Consider the following 23031-nt stretch of genomic DNA (forward strand, 5'->3'; position numbering starts at 1 on the left):
GAAATAATGTGGTCTCTAGGGGTTTTTTAGCCCTAGTTTGTTTATATGTTTTTGCAATTGTCTTGTTTGTTGGTTTACAACTTATTTTAAGACTTGGGTTGGCTTGTTTATGCCAACAATTATTATGTTCTGAACAATCATAGTATGTTTAGTACTTTAGTTTTTAGAATTAGTATAGATGATAATCTAGTAGTTGTGAATGATCGTGTGTTGTTTTTTTACTATTAGTTGTTGTTTTCTATAGTAGTGGTTGATCTCTGCTTGTTTCTGCTGGCAGTGTGCTAGTTGCCAGCTTTATGGTAGTAAGGGTCAACCCCCTTGTTTTGGTCGCTTTTTATTTCAAAAACAAACATTGTCCAACTACAATAATTTATATTATACCAAATAATCACTCATCCTCAAAGCAATACCATAAGTACCTACATACAAAAATATTCAATAATGATCATTCCAATAATTGCACAACATACTAAATCCTTCTATATAGAACTCTCACGAGCTGAGGAAACACTTAGCCTTTTTATTCAGTCTACATTGTGTATATCTAAAAATTGAAATTTGTTATATTAGAATTGTACTTTAAACATGATGTGGTACCTATATTTATTATTTTGAGTGGGCAAGTAGTGCATAACACCAATCTTACCATGTTTGCACTTGCAACAGCATATTTAATATAATTTGGCTTGACTAAAGAAATCATGCCTAAACACAAAGAACATTTGTTACATCCTAAGGTTCTAGATTATGTTGTGTTTGGGGATTCAACCATGAGTGCTCAAAATAGTGTTTCCAATTAGGGTTTTGTGTGTAGAATGTTGAATGCATCCTTCAAGAAGACATCCTTCTTTTAATATTCTTGAAACTCCCTTCTAATATATAGTTGCAATATATCTATCCTCAAATTGATGACTTTCATCTTCACAGACCAACCTAAAAGAAGGCATTTGGCTGTTGCATGAAATCAAAATGGTTCTCTTTTCCCACTTGCATTTGAATAATTGACATAGTCAATGACATTTATCCTTCATTTGTACACATTTGTGACTATAGTTTTTGAGAAGGAGAATCATGGCTTGTTTGATTTCAATTCTTTAGAGGCTTTAGAATGTCTACAGTAAAATGAATCTTCATGATATTAGGCACAATTTTAATCACAAAAAAAATATACAACCATCTTATATAAACTTGCACTTTTTCCTCTTATCTACATACCCCTAACACCTTTGGGTGCAAGTGCTAATCTAAGAGCCATTGTAATGTCATCTATATTACGAGGATGATATACTCATCCACATTTCTGTTCAATGCATCTTCTAACATGTTCAAATTGCTAAATAAATTGAAGAGTTCAACTAAGGCAAAAGGAAAGGAGCCAGTCTCCTTCCATTCCTGCAATAACAATCTCTACAAGTCTCTGGGCACCACCAAGTCTGCATAATAGACACAGACAAACTTTGCACAGATTAAAAAATGCAAGAAAAGCTCAAATCCACAATTATGGGGATCACTTTGTGTAGGTATTGAGCTTTAACCAGGTGCAAGTAATCTTCTAGTTTAAAATATATTCAGCACCTCTTATCTGCTAGCAGAAACCAGAATCGATTCACTGAGCCTGAGTTACAAAGGCTGATATTATCAAAGGGAAAAGCTAAGTATTTGCAACTTCTTTGTCAATTTCAAGAAGTGTGTTTGTCCAATTTGTAGCTTATCTCTTTAAGATAAACTGATTATAGTTGCTCCATTGCTTTTATTTAAGATGAACTACGGTAACTAAAAGCAATTGAGCAACCACAATCAGTTTATCTTGAAGAGATGAACTAGAAATTGGACAAACACACTTCCTGAAATCAACAAAGAAGTTGCAAATACTTAGCTTTTCCCATGATAATATCAAGCTTTGTAACTCAGGCTCAGTGAAATGATTCTGGTTTCTGCTAGCAGATAAGAGCTTCTGAATATCTTCTAAACTAGAAGATATATATATATATCTTTTCATTTTCATAAACAGTAAAATTATTGCAATAAGATTCCAGAAACCTGTATCAATCACGCCATGCAAATTCTTTATAAGATTCTACAAATCTTTATCAATATGGAGTAAGGAAAAAACAATATCAAAACTTGCAAGAAAATTGCTCTAATACTGATGTTCTCTATCACCACCTTAAAAATTGACAACTTTATACCCAATCTCAAACCCATCCTGAGTAATTTAAGAGGTCATTAGAGCGATTTTTTATAAAAGAAAACTGTTATTTGACAAATCAAAATGCTACATGGTGCAGAGCCGATGATAGAGACACTAGAAAATCTATTTGTCTCCAAACATTTTTGCAAGAATTTTGTCCTACATAAATTTTCTGATTGTCAAGCAACTTATTTTGATTCCCGCGCAGTTCAACTCTTGGCACTCGTTTCATTATGTTTGACACCCTGGACAGTAATAACCCAAACAAATAGCAATTGACTGTCACTTTAGCAATCCTTACAGAAAGAGTATTTGACAATAAACAAACAGAGACACTGCATGAAAACTCATTTTTCAATTTTCTCACAACCTAGTGAAAAACTAATAAGGATGGAAATAATTTAATTAGTTAAAGTTTCTGTATGATGTTCACTTTTATGGAGAACGTGATTTTAGTGGTTATGGACCAACTGGGACTACCATAGCCATGTGTATGTATGACAATTATATAGCTATAGCAATGTGCCCTACCAGAGGTCATGGTGTTTTCAACAGGAGTAATCTAGAAGTAGAAGGTGCTTAACGGGCTGACCTTTATCAGGTTGCCTTCTTGGGCTTGAATCAATAAGTTTTAAGGTTGTACCCAAAGTCATGTTTTATGAGAATATGGTGTGGAATCAGTGCATGTCACAATCTTGGTCTGTCGCAACCTGCTAACAAAAGGTCTCAAGATTGGGTGATTCAAATACAAACATTAACAAAAAATGGTCTTCTTGAATTCAGATAACTTCTTGTTATCCTCAATTGAAATTTTATAATACAAAAATATGGCTACAAATCATATAATTGTTCTTACAAATTGATATGATCTGATGTTAACTATACTAGAACTGTGAAGCATTAGGGGAGACACCATGAAAGAATGAAAATTCTATGTCATGCTAAGAGATTCAGTATTGACCAGGCATCATTTCAAAGCCATGTTACAAATACAGAGGATGAATGCATATCACATGATTTCAAGAAGCTACTGTGAGAATTAAGTTTTACTGAAAATTTTCTATAAGCCATTCATCACTTGGTCAAGCTCATTAATTTTTGTGAGCAACAGATTCTTTTCCCGTATCAATTGCAACATATATGCTTCCTGCTCATCTTCAACACTCTCTAGTTCATCCAAAGTTAAACATATCTTTTCAGGGTCCCCATCTTCTGCCAATGATTGAACTTTCTTAAGAATTGCACGGACCTGCAAAGATAAAAGCATTCATGTTGTGATATTTTTAAACCATGTATGGTTTTACTAAATAACTTACATGAATTATGACAAGTCTCTACAGGAAAAAGCAAGAGGAATCTAAATGCTAAAAACAAGAAATCTGCTTATGTGGCTTGGTTATATTTCAGAGCTCTCAACTGAGAAAGCTTTAATAGATTGGCTTTTACCTTTCCGGATATCATATGCACTGCCGTAATGCCAGAACTACTGGATGATGATCCTGATTTCTTCAATTTTTCTGGCACTCTCCTAGTCACTTGCACACGTATTTCTCCCTTCTTAACTCCTTGTAAAGGAATCCATTTGTCTACTGTCTGGTTTGGAGGGAGCCTTTCATACTCAACCTTACAGTCCCCTATGTTTGATGTTGGCAATACAGCATTATGATCCCTCACATGCAGCACTAATGGACTACCTGTGTCTGGGAATTCCAAGGTTTGATTCCACTGAGGATTGAGAGTCTTATACATAACCTGCACAGAATTGAGGAATAAGTAAATTGTGTAGGTTAGCACTTACAAGTCAGTAAATGCATTCTTCTTTTGCCTTTACAGTTTCCATTAATAACTCTTGCAATTTTTGGTACTATTTGACATATTGGTTATCAGCACAACCAATATTCACATTTTATGCAAATACTGTGCAGTAACACTAAAATGCAAAATACATTAATAAAGGGCTTGCATAATATACATTTATCTTTCTTGTTAGTTATTTAGAAAGTTTTGTTTCTCTGAGTTGTTTCTCTATATAAGAATATTTCATCTCCATTAATCACTCAATTATGAATAATGAAATCTCATAGCATAGACAGGCTGGAATCACATCAGGCATTTAAACAATACATTCAAGATGCAAACCATACATATCATAAGATAATTGTATTGGTGTCTATCAAAAGACCACAAAGGGTCAAAGGGACTGCCAAACAAAAGGCCAAAAGCTAGCCCATAGCAGGGACACCATATGGCACTTCATGGAAAACAACCTCAACAATGAGAGAACACAAGGAAAAACAGGAAAAGAGTGATAGGAGAGAGGGCCACAAGAACTCTGAATCCCCACTGTGAACCGGACCAGCAGAAACAAACCCCAAAACAGAAGGATAAGCCAAGGGGCTGGTAGGATGCCCAGAGTATCTCTGAGACTTCCTAGAAGAGGAAGAAGAGGAAAGTTGCCGTTGAAAATGATACCTCTGGCGTTTCATGGATCTGGAATGACTGGAAGGAGGGGGACCGAGCTGATGCTTGGTACCAAGTGCTGATTGAAGCCTGGAGAAAAAGGAGACAAGTTAGAAAGGCAGTGTGCTAGTAGGATGCTCAAGGCAGAGCAAGTGGTCACAAAGTCTAATGACTTCTTGAAGATAGAGGGCAAGGCATCTCTAATCCATGAACCTGAAAAAAGTGAAGAGAGACTGAACCCCTCTAAAGAGGCAATAGAACCTCCCTCTGATCTCATAGTATATAGGACATTACAAGATGAAGTATTCAACAATCGCCTATATTGATGTTACTAGTGTCTTGCCACTGTCATTTACTAGCATACCATATGATCATTATAGAATTTGATCTATCATTGTGAAACTGGGTCAATAGATCCTTTCTTAGGCCTTTACGCCTCTTTGACTAGAATGCATCCATTATTTTATCTTTACTCTGCATGCTCAAAGGAACTAAGCTTTGATACCGATTGCAATGAGACCATTTTAGATTACCCTATATTTTTCCCTAGAATCACAAATTCGATAAAACAAGATTGATCCTTGATGAGACCCTACAATCACATTAGACAAATATTGAAGGTGTACTTCACAAGATCAACCATTACTATGGCTGAAGAACATATATTCATTATCGTCTTAGTCATATAACATATCTAATGTATTGTTTGGATTCAATCAGAAAGGAGCTCAGTCATAATAGGGTTTTTGAAGCGATCCTATACCCTAGGCCCAAGAGCAGATACACCATCCGTCGTAGCCTCATGGCCTTCCGCCATCCATATGAGGTGGTGTACCTAGTGAGGAATCATATGACTATTCTCTCTCCTCATGCCATCCTTATTCACCCTCCTATGATTGAGACTCCCTTGAATCCATTCCAACAATCAATCAATGTAGAGGTTGGAGAAACTACAATAGGGTTCCCAAAGTGATCCTCTACCCTAGGCCCAAGAGCAGATATACCATCCCTCTCGGCCTTGGACCTTCCAGCATCTAGTGAGGAATCCTATTGCTATTCTTCCTCCTATTCCCTTCCTCAACTTGCCAAGATTGATTGTTGTTATTTAAAAACTATATTATTAATTATGTATAATATATATGATGCTGTGCTAAATATATTATCCTACATTAATATGTAAAGAATTGTGCATTATAGTGTTGCATAAATCAGGTATACATATTTAAACATGTATTCATGCATAACATAATAAACAAAAATGTCACTGCCTGTTAATCAAAAACAGATTCTCATCTGATCCTTCTCACTAGTATGAAATTGCTAATGCTTTTTCAATGTTCTAGTCTTCATTGTTGATATATAATGTATTAGACTGCTCGTATGAGTGCTGATGCTTTTGGATTCATGTTTCTTGATTTTTGTTTGATGCCTCTACAATTTTTCTTTTTCTTATTATACCCTCCATTATGAGGCAGAACATATTTCTTCAATATTTCTACCCCTTTTCAAAGAGTCACAGCTCATCTTCTTAAAAAGTCTTAAATTAAATTATATTTTAATTATCTCTTGTTCTAGAAATTACCATGTAAGTGCTTATTTATTAAGTGGAAAACTATCTGCCCTTTTTATTCATGAATCATAATCCACACCATTCTTGTTCTAACCGAAGAGCTGTTTTTCTTATACCAATCTGATGCTGATGAGTATGTCATTCTCAAGTCAGCCTTATCAAGGTTTATTAATTACACTAACATGTGAGGATGTCTGATTAGCTTTTTTGGCAGCTGATATTTTATATTCTGCTTCTTATTTGGCCCTAGTTGGCCCTGGATCAATTTGTCTTGATTTGAGACATCCCTTATGTTTTGTACTATAATTTATGATATACGGCCCTAATCTCAAGCAGGGCATCACATCTTCATCACATCTTTATGATGAGCCATATGACCCTAGCAACTAGATGTGTTATTTTAATACTCAACTAATGAATAGTGAAATCAAAATATCTATCATGACATTCGAGTTTTGATAAATTGATATCAATTTCAAATTTGTAAAAATTATGGTAGTTTTGTTTAGCACATGCATAATATGTTGTATTCTTGATTTAATTCTTCCATTAAGGCTGCTAGTTTGTTTATATTTAGAAGTTTAATATGTTTTTTTTTTGTATGGGCATATCCAAATCCAAAAATACTGAGCCCACGAAAGAAAATGCTATACCACCATACAATACCAACATAGCCATACCTATACCTGATGCAGCAACTTAGGGATTCTGTGCTTACAGTGAATTTAGATAATTAAATACAACTTGAAATTTCTAGCTATTTCCAACATTGTCGAAATCTTACTGTCAGTCCTCATTCCACCACAACAAACAAAGATGGTATAAGGTTGAAATTAAGTGAAATACAAAGCATCACATAGTCCACCACAAGCTGCAACCGTCCAATACAGTGATATTATCTATGACTAGTTAAAAGGCATTTGATGCAGGAGCATCCTCTATGTAAGGGAAATCTTGTATCATCCAAAAAAAATTATGGTCTGTCTTGTCAATAAGGGCTACCTCAATGCAAAGTTGTTATTTCTAGAAGCTTCAATTTTTAGTCAGTTGGTCGTTGGAGCTCAAAATGTTCTAATTTCTTCCCTGGAGGTTCATTTTAGAGATAGCATCTTGCAAATAAAGTTCCATTGCAAGATCAAGTCTAGTTTTGAAGATATTGAGAATTTTTGATATTGGCAGTAGAATAAAAAACTTTGAACTCAATTTTGAATGCTATAGAAGCTTTGAAAAAGGGGTCAAACCTTGGCTGACTAGAGCTTGTGCCAATTTAACGTTGTAAAGTAGTTCGTGGCATTTTCGAAATGAGGTCATAAAAGCCAATCGGAGCAACTCACAATGAGTTATGGTCTCTAGAAGTTGCGCTACTTGAAATGGACGAAAATGATTTTCCTTCAAAATTTCTTTTGAGTTCTGACGTTGTTTGAGGTCTACTATAATATAAGAAAATATAAATAATATCTTAGGGTTGGTCAGCCTCAAAATTTAGGGTTAAATTTTTTTGAAACCTCCTTAAATTTTTAGTAAGTTGGTCGTTGGAGCTCAAAATGTTCTAATTTCTTCCTTGAAGGTTCATTTTAGAGATAGCATCTTGCAAGATCAAGTCTAGTTTTGAAGATATTGAGAATTTTTTATATTGGCAGTAGGATAAAAAACTTTGAACTCAATTTTGAATGCTATAGAAGCTTTGAAAAGGGGGTCAAACCTTGGCTGACTAGAGCTTGCGCCAATTTAACATTGTAAAGTAGTTCGTGGCATTTTCGAAATGAGGTCATAAAAGCCAATCGGAGCAACTCATGATGAGTTATGGTCTCTAGAAGTTGCGCTACTTGAAATGGACGAAAATGATTTTCCTTTATAATTTCTTTTGAGTTCTGAAGTTGTTTGAGGTCTACTATAATATAAGAAAATATAAATAATATCTTAGGGTTGGTCAACCTCAAAATTTAGGGTTAAATTTTTTTGAAACCTCCTTAAATTTTTAGTAAGTTGGTCGTTGGAGCTCAAAATGTTCTAATTTCTTCCCTGGACATTCATTTTAGAGATAGCATCTTGCAAATAAAGTTCCATTGCAAGATCAAGTCTAGTTTTGAAGCTATTGAGAAATTTTTATATTGGCAGTAGGATAAAAAACTTTGAACTCAATTTTGAATGCTATAGAAGCTTTGAAAAGGGGGTCAAACCTTGGCTGACTAGAGCTTGCCCCAATTTAACATTGTAAAGTAGTTCGTGGCATTTTCGAAATGAGGTCATAAAAGCCAATTGGAGCAACTCACGATGAGTTATGGTCTCTAGAAGTTGTGCTACTTGAAATGGACGAAAATGATTTTCCTTCAAAATTTCTTTTGAGTTCTTAAGTTGTTTGAGGTCTACTATAATATAAGAAAATATAAATAATATCTTAGGATTGGTCAGCCTCAAAATTTAGGGTTAAATTTTTTGAAACCTCCTTAGGCGGTTGAAAAATTTCTCTATATAACAATGTAACACTGGTACTGGGGTACGTCAGGACAAGCTTCCAGGATACCAGGAAAATGGGACTTGCTTTTGGGATGACAAGGGGGACGGCGGCAAAGGGAGGAGGATGGAGCAGGAAGGGATGCTATATAGTATGCATATAGAACTTGAAATGCTAGTTATGAAATGATGTTTTTGTAGAGCATGCCAAACTAAAATACTTGAACATAGCAAAATTGCAACATGAACTAGAACCATTGAATATTCAGCATAGTATCATATTACATACCCAATAGTAACATTCAGAAATCAAAATTCAAATAGAAATTCAAGTACCCATCTCAGCGGTCGCATGGTTGTGGAATGACAGAGGTGAGGGTACTTGGGTACTCAAGTACCCGGTGTAGGGACGTCTCAGGGATGAGTATTTGGAGATTTGGGAGGGAGGTGCAAGACCCATAGGGTTATCCACAATGGTTCTAGAGATGTATATGGTGGCCCTAGCTTGCAAAATATGGTAAGGGAATTGTCAATCTGGCTTTGCATGTCATTTTGCTGAATATTGTAATACGATTTTATTTAAGATAATAAGAAGCCAATTTCACGTTCTTGCAATTTGTCGTTCTTTCTTGATTTTGTTGTGTATTTGAGTTAATAAAGGGAGTACCCTTTATCAAGTGGTATCAAAGCATAAGTTCTTGAGTGTGTAGACAAATTGTCGAATGTGAGATAGTTTGCACCAAGACTGTGGTTGTGGGTTTTAGTGATAAGTGTGAAAATGCCTCCGCTAAAGAACCGTGGTGGAAGAGCTAGAGGTGTGATAGTAGAGGGTTTTGGAGCCCTCCAGAGACAAGTGCAAGCATTGCAAGAGAGCTACATAGAGGAATGAATATAGAGGAAAGAGACGAAAATGAGGGAAAATTTAAAGAAGGGCATGTTGAACATGAAGAAGCCAAAGTGGCTAGGGATCTTGAGGAGTACAAGGTTTATAAGGGCCACTTTCATGATTGGAAAAAGACTCCAAATTGAAATCCCCATATTTTTGGAAAACCATAACCCAGAGGAACTGATCGATTGGACCAATGGAAGAATATTTTGACTATGAAGATATTGAAGATCTTGAGGGTCAAATTTGTGAAAGCCAAACTGAACAGTCATGCAAGAATTTGGTGGCATGAGATTCAGTTGCAGAAAAATAGAAGAGGAAAGGAGAAAATCACAAGATGGGATCAGATGGTGGAGAAATTGAAGAGACAATACATTCCTATTGATTATGAGTTTGACCTGTTGAAGAAAATGCAAGGGTTGATGCAAGCAGGAAGATCTATTTAGGAATATATAGAAGAGTTCTATCAAGTTCTCGCCAAAACACATCATTCAGAAGCTCATAAGAAATAAGTTTCCCGTTACCTTAATGGGTTAACTCCAAGTATTCCAGAGGAATTGACTCTGGTTAGAATGACCACTATTGAAGATGCATACCAATTTGTTTTAAGGGTGGAAGAGAAGCTAAACAAGAAGTTTGAAAGCAAGCAAGGTGGAAAAGGTCGTGGTGGAAGATCCAACGGATAGTCTTATGGAGGTTGAAATGGAGATCATAAAAGAAATGATGAGGCAAGTAGCAGCTAGAATCGAAGGGGAAATAATTTCAATCATTCTCGTGATCAAAATAGCTGGGATCAGAGAGGAAGAGGAAGAGAGCAAGGACCTACAGCGGGAGATTTTTGTGGGAAATGTTTCCATTGCAAAGGTCATAGAGGAGAACCAATAGAAGACCAAAATGCAATGCACGAGTTGCACATGTAGACAAAGATGCCAAATCATCACATTCTAGAGATGCTGAAAGAGAAGAAGTCCTAGTTACCAAATTGCTAAACTGTTAGTGAAATAAGATCTGTAACTTGTAATAGCACTTGTGGATATTTTGTGTGTTTTCCAAGTTACTATTCCAATGAATATATATACAATATAAAGAGGCATGCCTCTTAAAGAGACATGTCTCTTTAATATATTAACTTACATTAGTTATAGTTATGACACAGTTAATAAATTCTCAATATATTAATATATATCACTCTTAATATAAGTTAATTATTCCCTATATAACTGTTAAGGCTAAAATTTTGCACCCTGTTAAACTAAACAAGTTTAACAATCTTGCCTAACATGGGATTCATTTCTGCATATGGGAAATACGCAACTAGAAATGAAACCTCCGGATTCTAGGCCAGTTCCTATTGGATAATCACTGATAACTCCAAAAAACTAAGATGAAATTATGAGAGAAAGGGATAGAAGTTACTGAAATAAACTTAAAATCTTAAACCCTAAACTAGAGAATCAGGTGATGCACCAAAATGATATGAAAGTTCAAACACTAATAACTAGGAGGGATCACTAGCATATCTGAATGAATACAAAAACACTTCCTTTCTGTATAGGCTTGCATAAATATTTTGTAATAAAGTCTGAAAATGAACCAGTATAAGGAAGAAAATGGATATTTCTCTTATCAGCTTCACCTTTCAAATTGTGAACTACAACCTGCAAACAAACATACTTTTCTGCAACTAATCAGGTGATGCACCAAAATGATATGAAAGTTCAAACACTAATAACTAGGAGGGATCACTAGCATATCTGAATGAATACAAAAACACTTCCTTTCTGTATAGGCTTGCATAAATATTTTGTAATAAAGTCTGAAAATGAACCAGTATAAGGAAGAAAATGGATATTTCTCTTATCAGCTTCACCTTTCAAATTGTGAACTACAACCTGCAAACAAACATACTTTTCTGCAACTAGGTGTTTGGGTGAGACAAAACAACATGGAAAAATAATGATTCACTAGTTGTCTTTATCGAATCACTTGAACATACACAGAATTACAGAAAGAAGGGAAGGCTCCAAAATGGATTCAAAAAATCATAGACTCAGCCACTGTCACTTATATTTGATCTTTCCAAAAACGGGTTACAAATTTCTACACAAAAATATTAAGGACAAAAAGTTGTCACATAAATCTTCTTTGCATAATTCCAACCACCCATTATGAAATCAAAAAACTCCCTAAGTACAATCCCAGCATTTGGGTCGAATTCAGGAATCTAGGCTACAAAAAGGGAGTCAAAACTTATCAAAAAACATGACTCACTTCCTAACAACTGCCCTAAGTCATAACAGAACCTATGACTCATGTTAAAAAATCCCTAAAATGTTCTAACTGACCATAAAGATCTCCAAAAAGCTTGGTCAAAGTATAAATTCGACCAAAATAGAAATCTCTACAATCTCTCTTCATAATCCAAAGGATTTGAAATACTACGTCTTCAATGAATCTTTCTCCTCTCTTAAAAATAGGTCACACTTATCCACTTGTCCTCAATACTAAAGATAGAAAACAAGGGAAACATGTTTGTAAAGATTTGCCATTTAAAACAAAAATATAGAATAGTTTATAAGGTCACTATTAAATATTTTCATTTTCAAATGAGTTTGCAAAAACAATTAAGTGTTTATAAACACTTCTAACCCATGGCCCATACAAACATTGTGGAAAAATTAAAAATGAGAAACAAACCCTCTTAAGTCCCCACGGACTTCAAAACTCATAAAATGGAGAAAAGGAGGTATGTCGGTTTGAATACCCTAAAAACGACTTCATTTTGCATTTTCTTTCATTGCATGAATTTTGAAGAAGTCGGCTAGGGTTTGCTGGATTGTAGGTTTTATTGTTTCGCCATGATTCTTGCTAGCTGTAGCATTCGAATCACATTGCTACTGCTGCCTCTGTGACGTAACTGAGTGTTGGAAGCACGTCTTAATTGCTCTCATCATATTGTAACTGGTAGCCATCATTTGGAGTCACCATTATGTACTCTCTTCATGCAGCCATCATGAGAGAATACGTTATTTGCAGGTAACATTTGGTTTTGCAAGGTTTTTAATTTCTTGAATAAAAACACGACTTCTCTTCTGTAGTTGCTTTGGTTGAATATTAAATATTTTGTTCGTTCTGCCATGATTGGAAAAGATTGAACATATTGATGTTTATGTCGCCATTTTGAACTAATGCTGGAAGCACAACTTTGAATGCACACATCAGTATTATTGTAACAACAAAAAAGGATTTCTGGGCGTTTTACTTCTTTCTTTGTTGCTTGGGCACGTTTTTATTTTTATCCTTTTATATCTAAGTTGAAGATGCAATGCACATATAGCCATAGCTGCTGCAATAGGTACAGCAACTGGAACTTTCGTGATTTGACTGGCATCCTCCTCAACATTGGCACTTGAACCTCGTAGAGGCAACCATGGAAGTTTCGCATGGGCAATATAGGACATGGTAGCCGAGACTCCTGGAGCTATTGTGACTTCTGTGTGAAATGATACCAATGGCACATCTGTGGGAAGGATATGTGCAGAAATAAATTCCTTGCCTCTGTGACGTAACTGAGTGCTCTAATGCTCGAATATCACCCTTGACCACTTTACAAATTAAAAGCTCCATTAAATGCCGTGTTTCAAAATTTCCAATTTGACCTTCCCTTAAAATATCAGAAGCAACTAGGCTGCCACCATATGAGCTCTGCACAAGTGCTAATCCAGCAACCTTCTCCTTCAGGTCAGGCCAGTACATAACCAGTTCTGCTGCTGCATCCACTCCTCCTTTACTATGGCCCAGTAGCATGACACGCTTTCCTGAACCCCAATAGAACTTTTCAATATATTGCTTCAGTTCCCAGGCATGATATTTTCTGAAAATGCATGCAATATGATGCTATTTACAACTGTTTGGAAAAGGTTTCAAACTTTTATATACACATTTCTGTCCTTTCTGTACTTTTAAAACTTTATACTCACTGTATTGTTTTGAAAAGATATCTCTCTACATCTGTATATTGCTTCTTCCTACTGCATCATGCTTTTAAAATACTTCCATGTTTCTTGACTGATCTGTTGTACTGTTAACAACAAATTTTTATTTTTTTTGTTCTCATCTCTACTTGTTCCTTCTCACAGTGCTCTATTTTCCAGCAATTCACTCTTTTCAATTTTCTGATATTTGAAATGGTCTTTTATGAGATTCGAGCACGGGCTCATGACACTCATAAACTACCTCTGAGAGATTTGCATCTGAATACTTAGAATGCACTTGCTATTTTTTGTACGTATTCAAAAATAAGAAGAATATGATATGTGCGAGTACGTGGTTATAGATAACCAGTCTTTGCTTAGATCATAAAGATCTAACCCCACCTCTTTTCTCTTGCAGGGGAACGAAGAACCAAAAGCTTACCGGATCAAAAACTGAACCATGGACGACAATGCAATGACAGAGAACATCTAACCAGTCAAAGTCTGAAAGGCAATGATTGGTTATCTCTGACTTTCTCCCATATGTTTTATTTTCCTTGTTCTTAGAAAGTACGAAAGATAGCAATTGTATTCTCGATTTGTGTGAGATACTTTGCCTTAAGTATTTCATTATTGTGTAAAATATCGATTGTATATTCATGAAATGAATGATACAAGGACATTTATATTCTTTCAAATAACAAATGAAAAATATTTTCAGCAAATAAAATTTGAATTCTCATAACTGAATTTTAACATGTGTTAAAATTAAGTAACAATAACATTGTCATATATTATATATCTAATATATATATAATATAATTTATCCGACAGAATTATAACATTAACACTCCCTCTTAACGAAGAAGGATAAAACACATAGATATTACACCATAGGTAATATTTCAAAAAATAATACATATAAGAAATCTTTGATCAGAAGATTTCTAGAATATGATATCATGTAAGTATTGGCCTATTAGAATATCAACATATGACATTCACCAATTACTATTTGATAACATGAGCATTGGCCTATCAGAATATCAACCAAATGATATTCACCAATACTCTGAGTAATGGCCTATCAGAACATCAACTAAATGATATCCACCAAGTACTCAATGTGGTAATGGCCTATCAAAATATCAAGGCAAGATATACACCAAGTACCGAAAACATATCTATACAAGCAACTTGTAGATAATCAAATTAATGATATCAACCACCTAGTTGTTGATTTATAAGATAAAGCCTTTGCATGAATCAATTTAGCAAAAATGAGTCATGCTACAAGTTATTGTAAGGACGCCACTTTACAACAACTTCTCCTAATACAAGTGATAATCATTTAGAAGTCGTCACTTCTTCATGATGTACACAAGGGACAGACTCATACATGTATGACATCAAAAGTTCGCACGAAGTCTCCATGGATACTATCATTGGTGTTGTCACAACATTCACCATAAAATATATCAGAGAATAAGGTTTCTCCCTCTTAGTTTGATATCAACTTTTCTAACCTCTTAGCAAGGTTTTGTTCGATGAAGTATCAAACTTCCTCTGAATCTGTTATCATCCTTCTAACCTCTTGGTAGCAAGTCATGTCATGCTTCCCTAGTTCAATGGGTATCCTGATAGCATAAAGCCTTCCAGCCTACCTACATGAGACTTTATCCCATGAATCATAGTCTTTCAGCTATTATAGTTTTTTGACTAGTGTTGAATCCATCAACAAGGTCTACTCCTTCTAAACCAATATCATCAAAAGTTTGATTTAAGAAATTTTATTTTCTGTCTCTCTTTCTCCAAAGTTGCCTCTAATGAATTGTCAGAGTCCCTCTCATAATTTCAATCAACAAGGATATTTGCTTCAAGGAACTCACATTATCCAACCTAATCATCAGATGATTCATGAATCCTAATCAAAACTTCTTTGAAGCTAGTATCATAGGATTGTGTTTGCACAATATTTGGTAGCATGCCTAATGTACCAATCTTCTTTTCATATTTACGCATCCTTGATACATGAAGGTCCATATCTGAAAATGTCTTCTTAGATCCTCTTTGAATCAGCTCCTCACTAAGGATGGTTCAAGTGGGAACGAAATATTGTTTATTATTTCTCCCCCACAATGTAAAATTCCCACTTTTATATCACCGAACAATTTTGTATCACATTAAATATGGCACACTTAAGCTGCTCCAATGAAGGTCCGACCACCTTACAAGCAGATTGAAGTAATAATTTTCATGGATCATACAATAGTCATAAATCTCCCGAAATCCGATAATCCATGCAGAGATCCAAATTAGTAAGTCTTAATAGATTACCAAATCATATTGATACAACCCAAGCCTTATACTTAGTAGACTCTTTAAATCACTGGAATAAGATGAACACTATTATAATGGTTGCAACAATTTATGAAGCAATAATAATCATCCGGACTGACAGTGCAAATCAAGATACTATTCATGCAATACATTGTTGGTACATGATAATTCTTCAAGGTTGATGGAGAGTCTTTATATTTCCACAATAGAAGCTATGGATTAAAAGAGTTGTAAATTGAGTGAGGTAATGTATATATTGACTATCCCTCACTTTGAAAATAGGCTCTTGTGATGCTTGTGACGAATAGCCAAACCACAGAGATATTATCATTTCAGATGTATGGTTTGGATGCGAAAGTCCATGAAAAATTGCTAACAAGATGGAATACACAGACTTGTTTGTGGAAGAGTCAATGTTGAGAAGTTCAGTTGTACTGAAGTTAGAAATGCAAGATTCCATGGAGGATTCTAGCACAACATTATTGCAAGTAATGCCCCAATGGATCTTGTAACGTAATGTCCGTTATGAATCACTTTCCTTTTCACTAAGTAAAATATGTTGCATGCTTTCATTTTCCACGTAAACACTGGAAATGGGAAGTGCAGAATAAAGACTTGCTTTTGTATAAGAGGGATCAATTAAGGTATCAAACCCAACAAAAAAATGTGCGCAGGAGGAAAAAATAAAATATGACATTTCGTCTATCTATGTCGAATGTCATTACGACATTATCGAGAAATGTGGTCACATTTGCCAACACATCATCATTGAGTGCAATCTGCATCGACATTCCTGGCCAGATCAACACTGGCAACGCATTGAGTCGACACTGCCATCATGATTTTTTCATTGCAACTCCAAAAGTCAAGCAATTTTACTTTATGGACTTTGCCTCTTATTTTCATATATAGTGACTTATAAATCAATTAAAGATAGCTAGTAAGAAAGCACATAGGTACGAGATCTGCATCATCCAGATCAAGCCAGCAAAGGTTTCCATCTTAACACATGTAGTGATATTCAGATAAAGGCAGTCTGTTGTCGTCCCCTTTTTAAAATATGTGGGTCCACATTGGAGTTAACTTCGGACAAGTCCCTATGAATTCAGGCCTTTATTTTCTTCCTTATTCACTGGTTTGAATGGATATATACTACGTGGCTACTCATCTCCCCATGGAGGAGATATACTACTCTGCTGCATTCCGAGCTATTTTAGCCATATTTCTTAAAAGGTCACCAACGTTTTAAATCGTTGTTGAGCGTTATTAAGTTGAAAGTGTTTGTTCACTGAAAAATATAATAACAACATGATAGAGATAACTAGCTCCTTAGAATTCTTTTATACCCTCGTGGAATCCACATCACCAGTCAACGGAAATGTGATTCTTATCTTTTGTGCAACCTTTTGTGAATGGAAGCTTGATTATTGTCTTGCTTGACTTGCACCAATGCTACTAATGGCATTGTGAATTTTGATTCACGATTATTGTGAATGCTTGAGGATTGGGTCAAATCATGCACAGGGGCTGGGATAGAAGATCTGATCACTGTTGTAGTCACACCTTCAATGGAATCCATAATGGCCGGTAATAGTGAACCACATCCTGGTACATAATTGTGGAATGACGCCCTCTTATGCAACTATGCATTGACACACTTTGTCTGAATGTTGATTGTACATTGGCCTAGTTCCACTTGCCTGCTAGTTTTCTTTTACTTTCAAGCACCAAAACTGCAGATGCTCAATCTGGTGTTACAGTCATTCGTGTTGATTATTCCTTCAAGCTCATATATAATGATCTTTGCATGAATATTGGTCTTTCCAGTCTTGAAGTCTCTTATCCCAAGAGTTTGAACCTGCTCTGATACCATGTTAGTGAAATAAGATCTGTAACTTGTAAAAGCACTTGTGGATATTTTATGTGTTTTCCAAGTTACTATTCCAATGAATATATATACGATATAAAGAGGCATGCCTCTTAAAGAGACATGTCTCTTTAATATATTAACTTACATTAGTTATAGTTATGACACAATTAATATATTCTCAATATATTAATATATATCACTCTTAATATAAGTTAATTATTCCCTATATAACATTGTCATATATTATATATCTCATATATATAAAATATAATTTATCCGACAGAATTATAACATTAACATAAACGATGAGAATGAACTTGAACAAAGGAAGAATTTGATCTGCACTGTGGAAATGCAATTGTAAAGTATGCAATGTCATTATTGATAGTGGTAGCATAGATAATCTTGTTTCTGATGAAATGGTTAATAAGTTGAAGTTAGAGAGAAAGAAGCATCTGAATGTCTATTGGATTACTTGGTTGCTAAAGGATCATATGGGCTTGGTTAATGAACAATGTATGATAAGTTCAAGATTGAGAACTATCATGATGAGGAGTTGTGTGATATTATGCCTATGGATGTTTGTCATTTATTGTAAGAGAGGCCCTTGCAGTTTGATCGTCATGCAATACATGATGGGCATCCAAATACCTATTCTTAGACAAAGGATGGAGTTCAGCTCAAGCTGAAGCCCTTGAAGGAAACAAAGGAAAAGGTATGTAGCAACACTAGAATATGTTTAGTTGATAGAAGGAAGTTCCTAGAAGAAAAGAGGCATGAGCATATGCTTTTTTCTTCAATTCAAAAAACTACAAAAGAGAAAGTAAAAGATGTACCTACAAAAGTTGCAAATTTGTTGGATAGTTTCAGAATTTGTATCTGATAATATACCTAATAGATTGCCACCAGTAAGAAAGATAAATCAACGGATGGACTTGATTCTAGGGGTCAATTTTCCAAACAAGGAAACACGTAGAATGACACCAGCAGAAAGTGAAGAGTTGAACAAACAAATATTGGAGTTGTTACAGAGGGGGTTGATTCCAGAGTTTGAGTCCATGTGTTGCACCAGCATTACTAGCACCAAAGAAAAATGGGGAATGAAAGATATGTACATACTCTCAAGATACCAATAAGATCACTATCAACTATTTTTTTTCCTTGCTAAGGATATTGATGATATTATGGATTGTTTAAGTAGATCAACATATTGCATAAAAATAGATCTAAAGAGTGGATATCACCAAATCCAGATCAGAGAAAGAGATGAGTGGAAGACAACCTTCAAGACAAGGAAGGCTTGTATAAATGGTAAGTCATGCATTTTGGCCTAACCAATGCAACGAGCACATTGATGCACATCATGAACAAGGCATTGAAAGAATTTCTGGGTAAGTTTTTCATTGTTTAGTTCGATGATATTTTGATCTTTAGTAAGACATTGGAAGAGCATATAATGCACATATGTGAGGTCTTTAAGAGATTAAGAGTAGAGAAATTGTTGATTAATTTGAAGAAGTGTAGTTTTGTGGAGTTGGTGTATCTAAGATTTGTGGTTTCAGCAAAACGTCGAAAAGTGGACCTAGAGAAGGTGAAGGCTATCATCAAATGGCCTACACTAAGGAGTGTCACGCAAGTAAGATCTTTTCATGGCTTGTAGGCTTACACAGAAAGTTTATCAAAAATTTCAAAAGTGTCTATAGACCCTTGACTAAAACTATGAAAGGGGATAGGAAATAGTTTATGTGGACTACAAGAGCAGACAAGAATTTTGATTGTTCAAATACAAAGTTAAAGAACAACCTATTTTAGCACTTCTAGACTGTGTTGCTAGTGATAATTCCATTGGAACTGTTTTGAGTCAAGAAGGTAGACCCATTGCTTATTTCAATTAGAAGTTGAATGATGCTAAGAGAAAATATTTTGTTTATGATCAGGATTTCTATGCTATAGTTCAAGCATTAAAGAAATGGAGGCATTACCTTTTACCTAAAGAGTTTTTTTTATTTACTGATCATCAAGCTTTGCAATATTTAGATAGTCAAGAAAGTTGAGTCAAAGGAGTTTATAATGGGTTGAGTTTTTCTAGAGTTACACATTTGCTTTGAAACAAAGGAGTGAGAAGTCTAACAAGGTTGCAAATGCTCTTAGTAGGAGACAGATTTTGCTGACAAAGACGTAGATTGAAGTTGTTAGGTTCAAGGAACTCAAGAGTTTATATCTAGAGGATCCTAATTTTGTTGAAGCTTGGAAAGTGCAACGAACGGATTTTCATATCTAAAACAAAGACGTTTTACACTAAAAACTCCCATCATTCACAAAATAGATAATTGAATCCTTTTCACATGTCATTAACTGCTTTTATCAATTAACAAAAAGTACTGTAATCATATTCAATTGAAATAACTAAATCAACGATTGACTATTCACAACTGTATTCATGATCAATTGAAATAGATAGGTTAATGATTAATTAGCATAACTGTATTCATGATCAACTATAATAACTAGATCAATGATTAACTATTCACAACTGTATTCATATTTCGCTGAAAAATCTAGAGTAACGTCTAACTAGCATAAATAATCAACTGATTTACAAAACATACAAGTAAAGTAAATGCTAACAAGAAAAGAAGGAATGGAACATACAAGTATCATTGGAGGATCTTTAGCTAGTTGTACAAGCCTCGGCTTTGATGAGAGGAGAAGCATTAACATAAGCTTAACCTCCCAACCTCAGACCATATTTATCCCCACACATTCTTATTAATTTAGAAAGGCCTTCCCTACCTTGGGATCGGGCTTGGGATGTTCTTTGGTCCAGCCACCTGAGCATCCTAGTGTTTTGAATGTTTGCTTGGTTATGAAATGGACATGCTTACATAACTGGCGCTACTGACATCAAGTGATCATTAGATGGAAAACATACCTATAAACTACCTTGGTCAAGGATTTCTGATGGGTTCAATGACCCAATCACCACCGCTCAACTTGTCAACAGGATTCAATTCAGGGATGAGCATAAGCTATTAAGTATATTTCATTTAAGTTATTCAAGTCTGATTCTCTTTTGTTTTCTTCTAGATTTATTCCACCTCTTCACCATTCTTGGCTTCACAGCCGGTGATTCCCAGGTGTACTATAGAATATGAGCTTTCTGCCCTTTTTACACCTCTTCACCCTTTTCTTGGCTACAATGCCAGTGAATCCTAGGTGTATAAAAAGATTATGAGCATCCCGCCCTTGATTTCCTTCACCAAGATTTGTGACATTATTTCTGAGATCAGCAATATTCATACAAGTTCTTATTGTATTTAGAAACTCTCTTGGATATGGATTACTATTCAACTGGACAAAAGAAATTAAGAAGTTCTTTATAATTGTTCAAGGTTCATTCAGCAAGTTAAAGTAACATGAATATAGACACGAGAGAAAGTTTTGATACTAGCCGACTGCTATAGAATTGCATTTAGAAACTTGGAAAGATAAACTCATGACCTATTAAGTATTTGATATTGTACTGAAGGATTCAAACTCTGTCTAGTCCTCTCTTATTGCGTTGAGATGTTAGTTGCAGAACGTTTGATCACAGATCTTTAGCCTGAATTATTGCACGTGAAGGAGTAGAAGTTCAAACCGCTTGACAAGGCTTGATATGGGTGTGTGGTGGTAAAGAAGTTTGAGAACTTGGCATCCAATTGGAAGTCTACTCTCCTTAAGATATTGCAGATGTATCTATTGCAGAAAACTTAATCCTCAATGTTTGGGGGTATTTGGCAGGACTGTTGCTTATAATAGACGATAGATTGATAAAAGAAGGGGATTTTTGGCTCTTGGAAATGGGTGCAAGCGGGTGTTAAAGGTGGCAAAGACAATATGATATGTGGCCGAATGAAAAACGGATGATTCCCGACCCCTCTCACAGCTTTCAAATAAAGAACCAAGCCATGACTTCTTGGCTTCCAGCATTTTTAAAGATGAAGTGTCAATTTGAATTTCCAAGTGTTAATTTGATTATGAAAAGAGAAGGAAAGAAAAAATAAAATAAAAAGTTGAAAAGAGGAGTTGGAAAGATTATAATTTTCATTTCTTATTATATTATATACTTATATACATTTATGTAAGTATATCAATGGGGTGACATCATTAAATTACATTATTATAATTTATCGGTGCCATTTCATTTTTATATTTATATGTAAGTATTTATTATAATAATATGATGAAGATCAATTAAAAATCTCTTGAGGTATGTTTTATATTTTAAATTAGATTATTTTATGTTTTCTTAGATTATTTTCTTAATAGCTCACGCGGTCCCAAAAATGTATCCTGTGATCAAGTCGTTGCGTGCTTTCCAAAGAAGTTTAAGGTCATACCTGTCAATCCTGATAACTGAACTAAGCGAACATCCCATTCCGATGATCCCATTTAGCAATGCTTCCCCCTCTTCATCTTCTGCTGCAATCACCCATAAAAACACTTCTGCCATAATAATAATTCCATAATAATTCATACAAACATAATAATCATTATTTTAAATCAAGCAACTACTAATCATCTAATAATAGTTAATGGTTAAGGACCATCTTCATTAACGTTTAATACAACGCATATAAATAACTACCTATTTCAAATGATCATGAAAGAATAATTCGTTAAATCCAACGGTTATGAACAAGTTAAAAAAATTAGGTCAAAAATTTGGGATGCAACAGAAAGCTTGTACAAAACCTATTACTCTAAACAAACTAGATGGTTGGACTTCATAATCCAAGATGGTATGTTACTCAGAGGTAGTCAATTGTGCATTCCAAAGAGTTCTATAAGGGAGAATCTCATCAAAAAGAAGCACAGTGGAGGGTTGGTTGGACAAACTTTGCGAATTACAGAATCAGTAATATTTAAGAGAAAAATTATAGACCCATAAAATAAATTTAGGGAAAAAAATATGAAAACCCATCACAGATTTTTGTTTTGAGGAAAAAAAAAAATTGAAAACCCGCCAGAATTTTTAAGGGAGGCAAAACACGAGACTTTGCATGGTAAAGCAACACATGCAACCCTCAAAAAGTAGAGACCCAGAAAATTGAAGGATAACCTAGAAGAGAGCTCGAAAAACCCAAAAAGAATATGTTGTCGGTTTCTAGATAGGTTGGCTCAAAAATCGAGGCACCCAAAAAAAATAGACGACAACCCACTTGAGATCTCAAAAAACCCACTAAGAATCAAAGGTCAACGGATTCAGATCTCTTAGAACGGAAAACCTAGTCGGATTATAGA

At 34.9% G+C, this 23031-nt stretch overlaps 1 protein-coding gene across 2 annotated transcripts in view; it reads right to left on the reverse strand.

The window, feature by feature from the left end:
* Positions 1-2961: 2961 nt before the first annotated feature.
* ATSYTF (C2 domain-containing protein) overlaps positions 2962-23031 on the reverse strand; it is a 165957-nt gene continuing 145887 nt past the window's right edge. For both annotated transcript variants that reach the window (XM_089813889.1, XM_089813890.1), the window contains 2 exons: positions 3638-3943; positions 2962-3440 (listed from right to left, as the gene is read on the reverse strand). In XM_089813889.1, coding sequence (XP_089670015.1) covers positions 3252-3440; positions 3638-3943 — 495 coding nt within the window. In that variant the 3' untranslated portion in view covers positions 2962-3251. The remainder of the gene's footprint in view (positions 3441-3637; positions 3944-23031) is intronic.

Source organism: Cupressus sempervirens, chromosome 2, assembly GCF_028749045.1.
Source record: "Cupressus sempervirens isolate cs-2001-9-10 chromosome 2, ASM2874904v1, whole genome shotgun sequence".
Taxonomy (NCBI): Eukaryota; Viridiplantae; Streptophyta; class Pinopsida; order Cupressales; family Cupressaceae; genus Cupressus; species Cupressus sempervirens.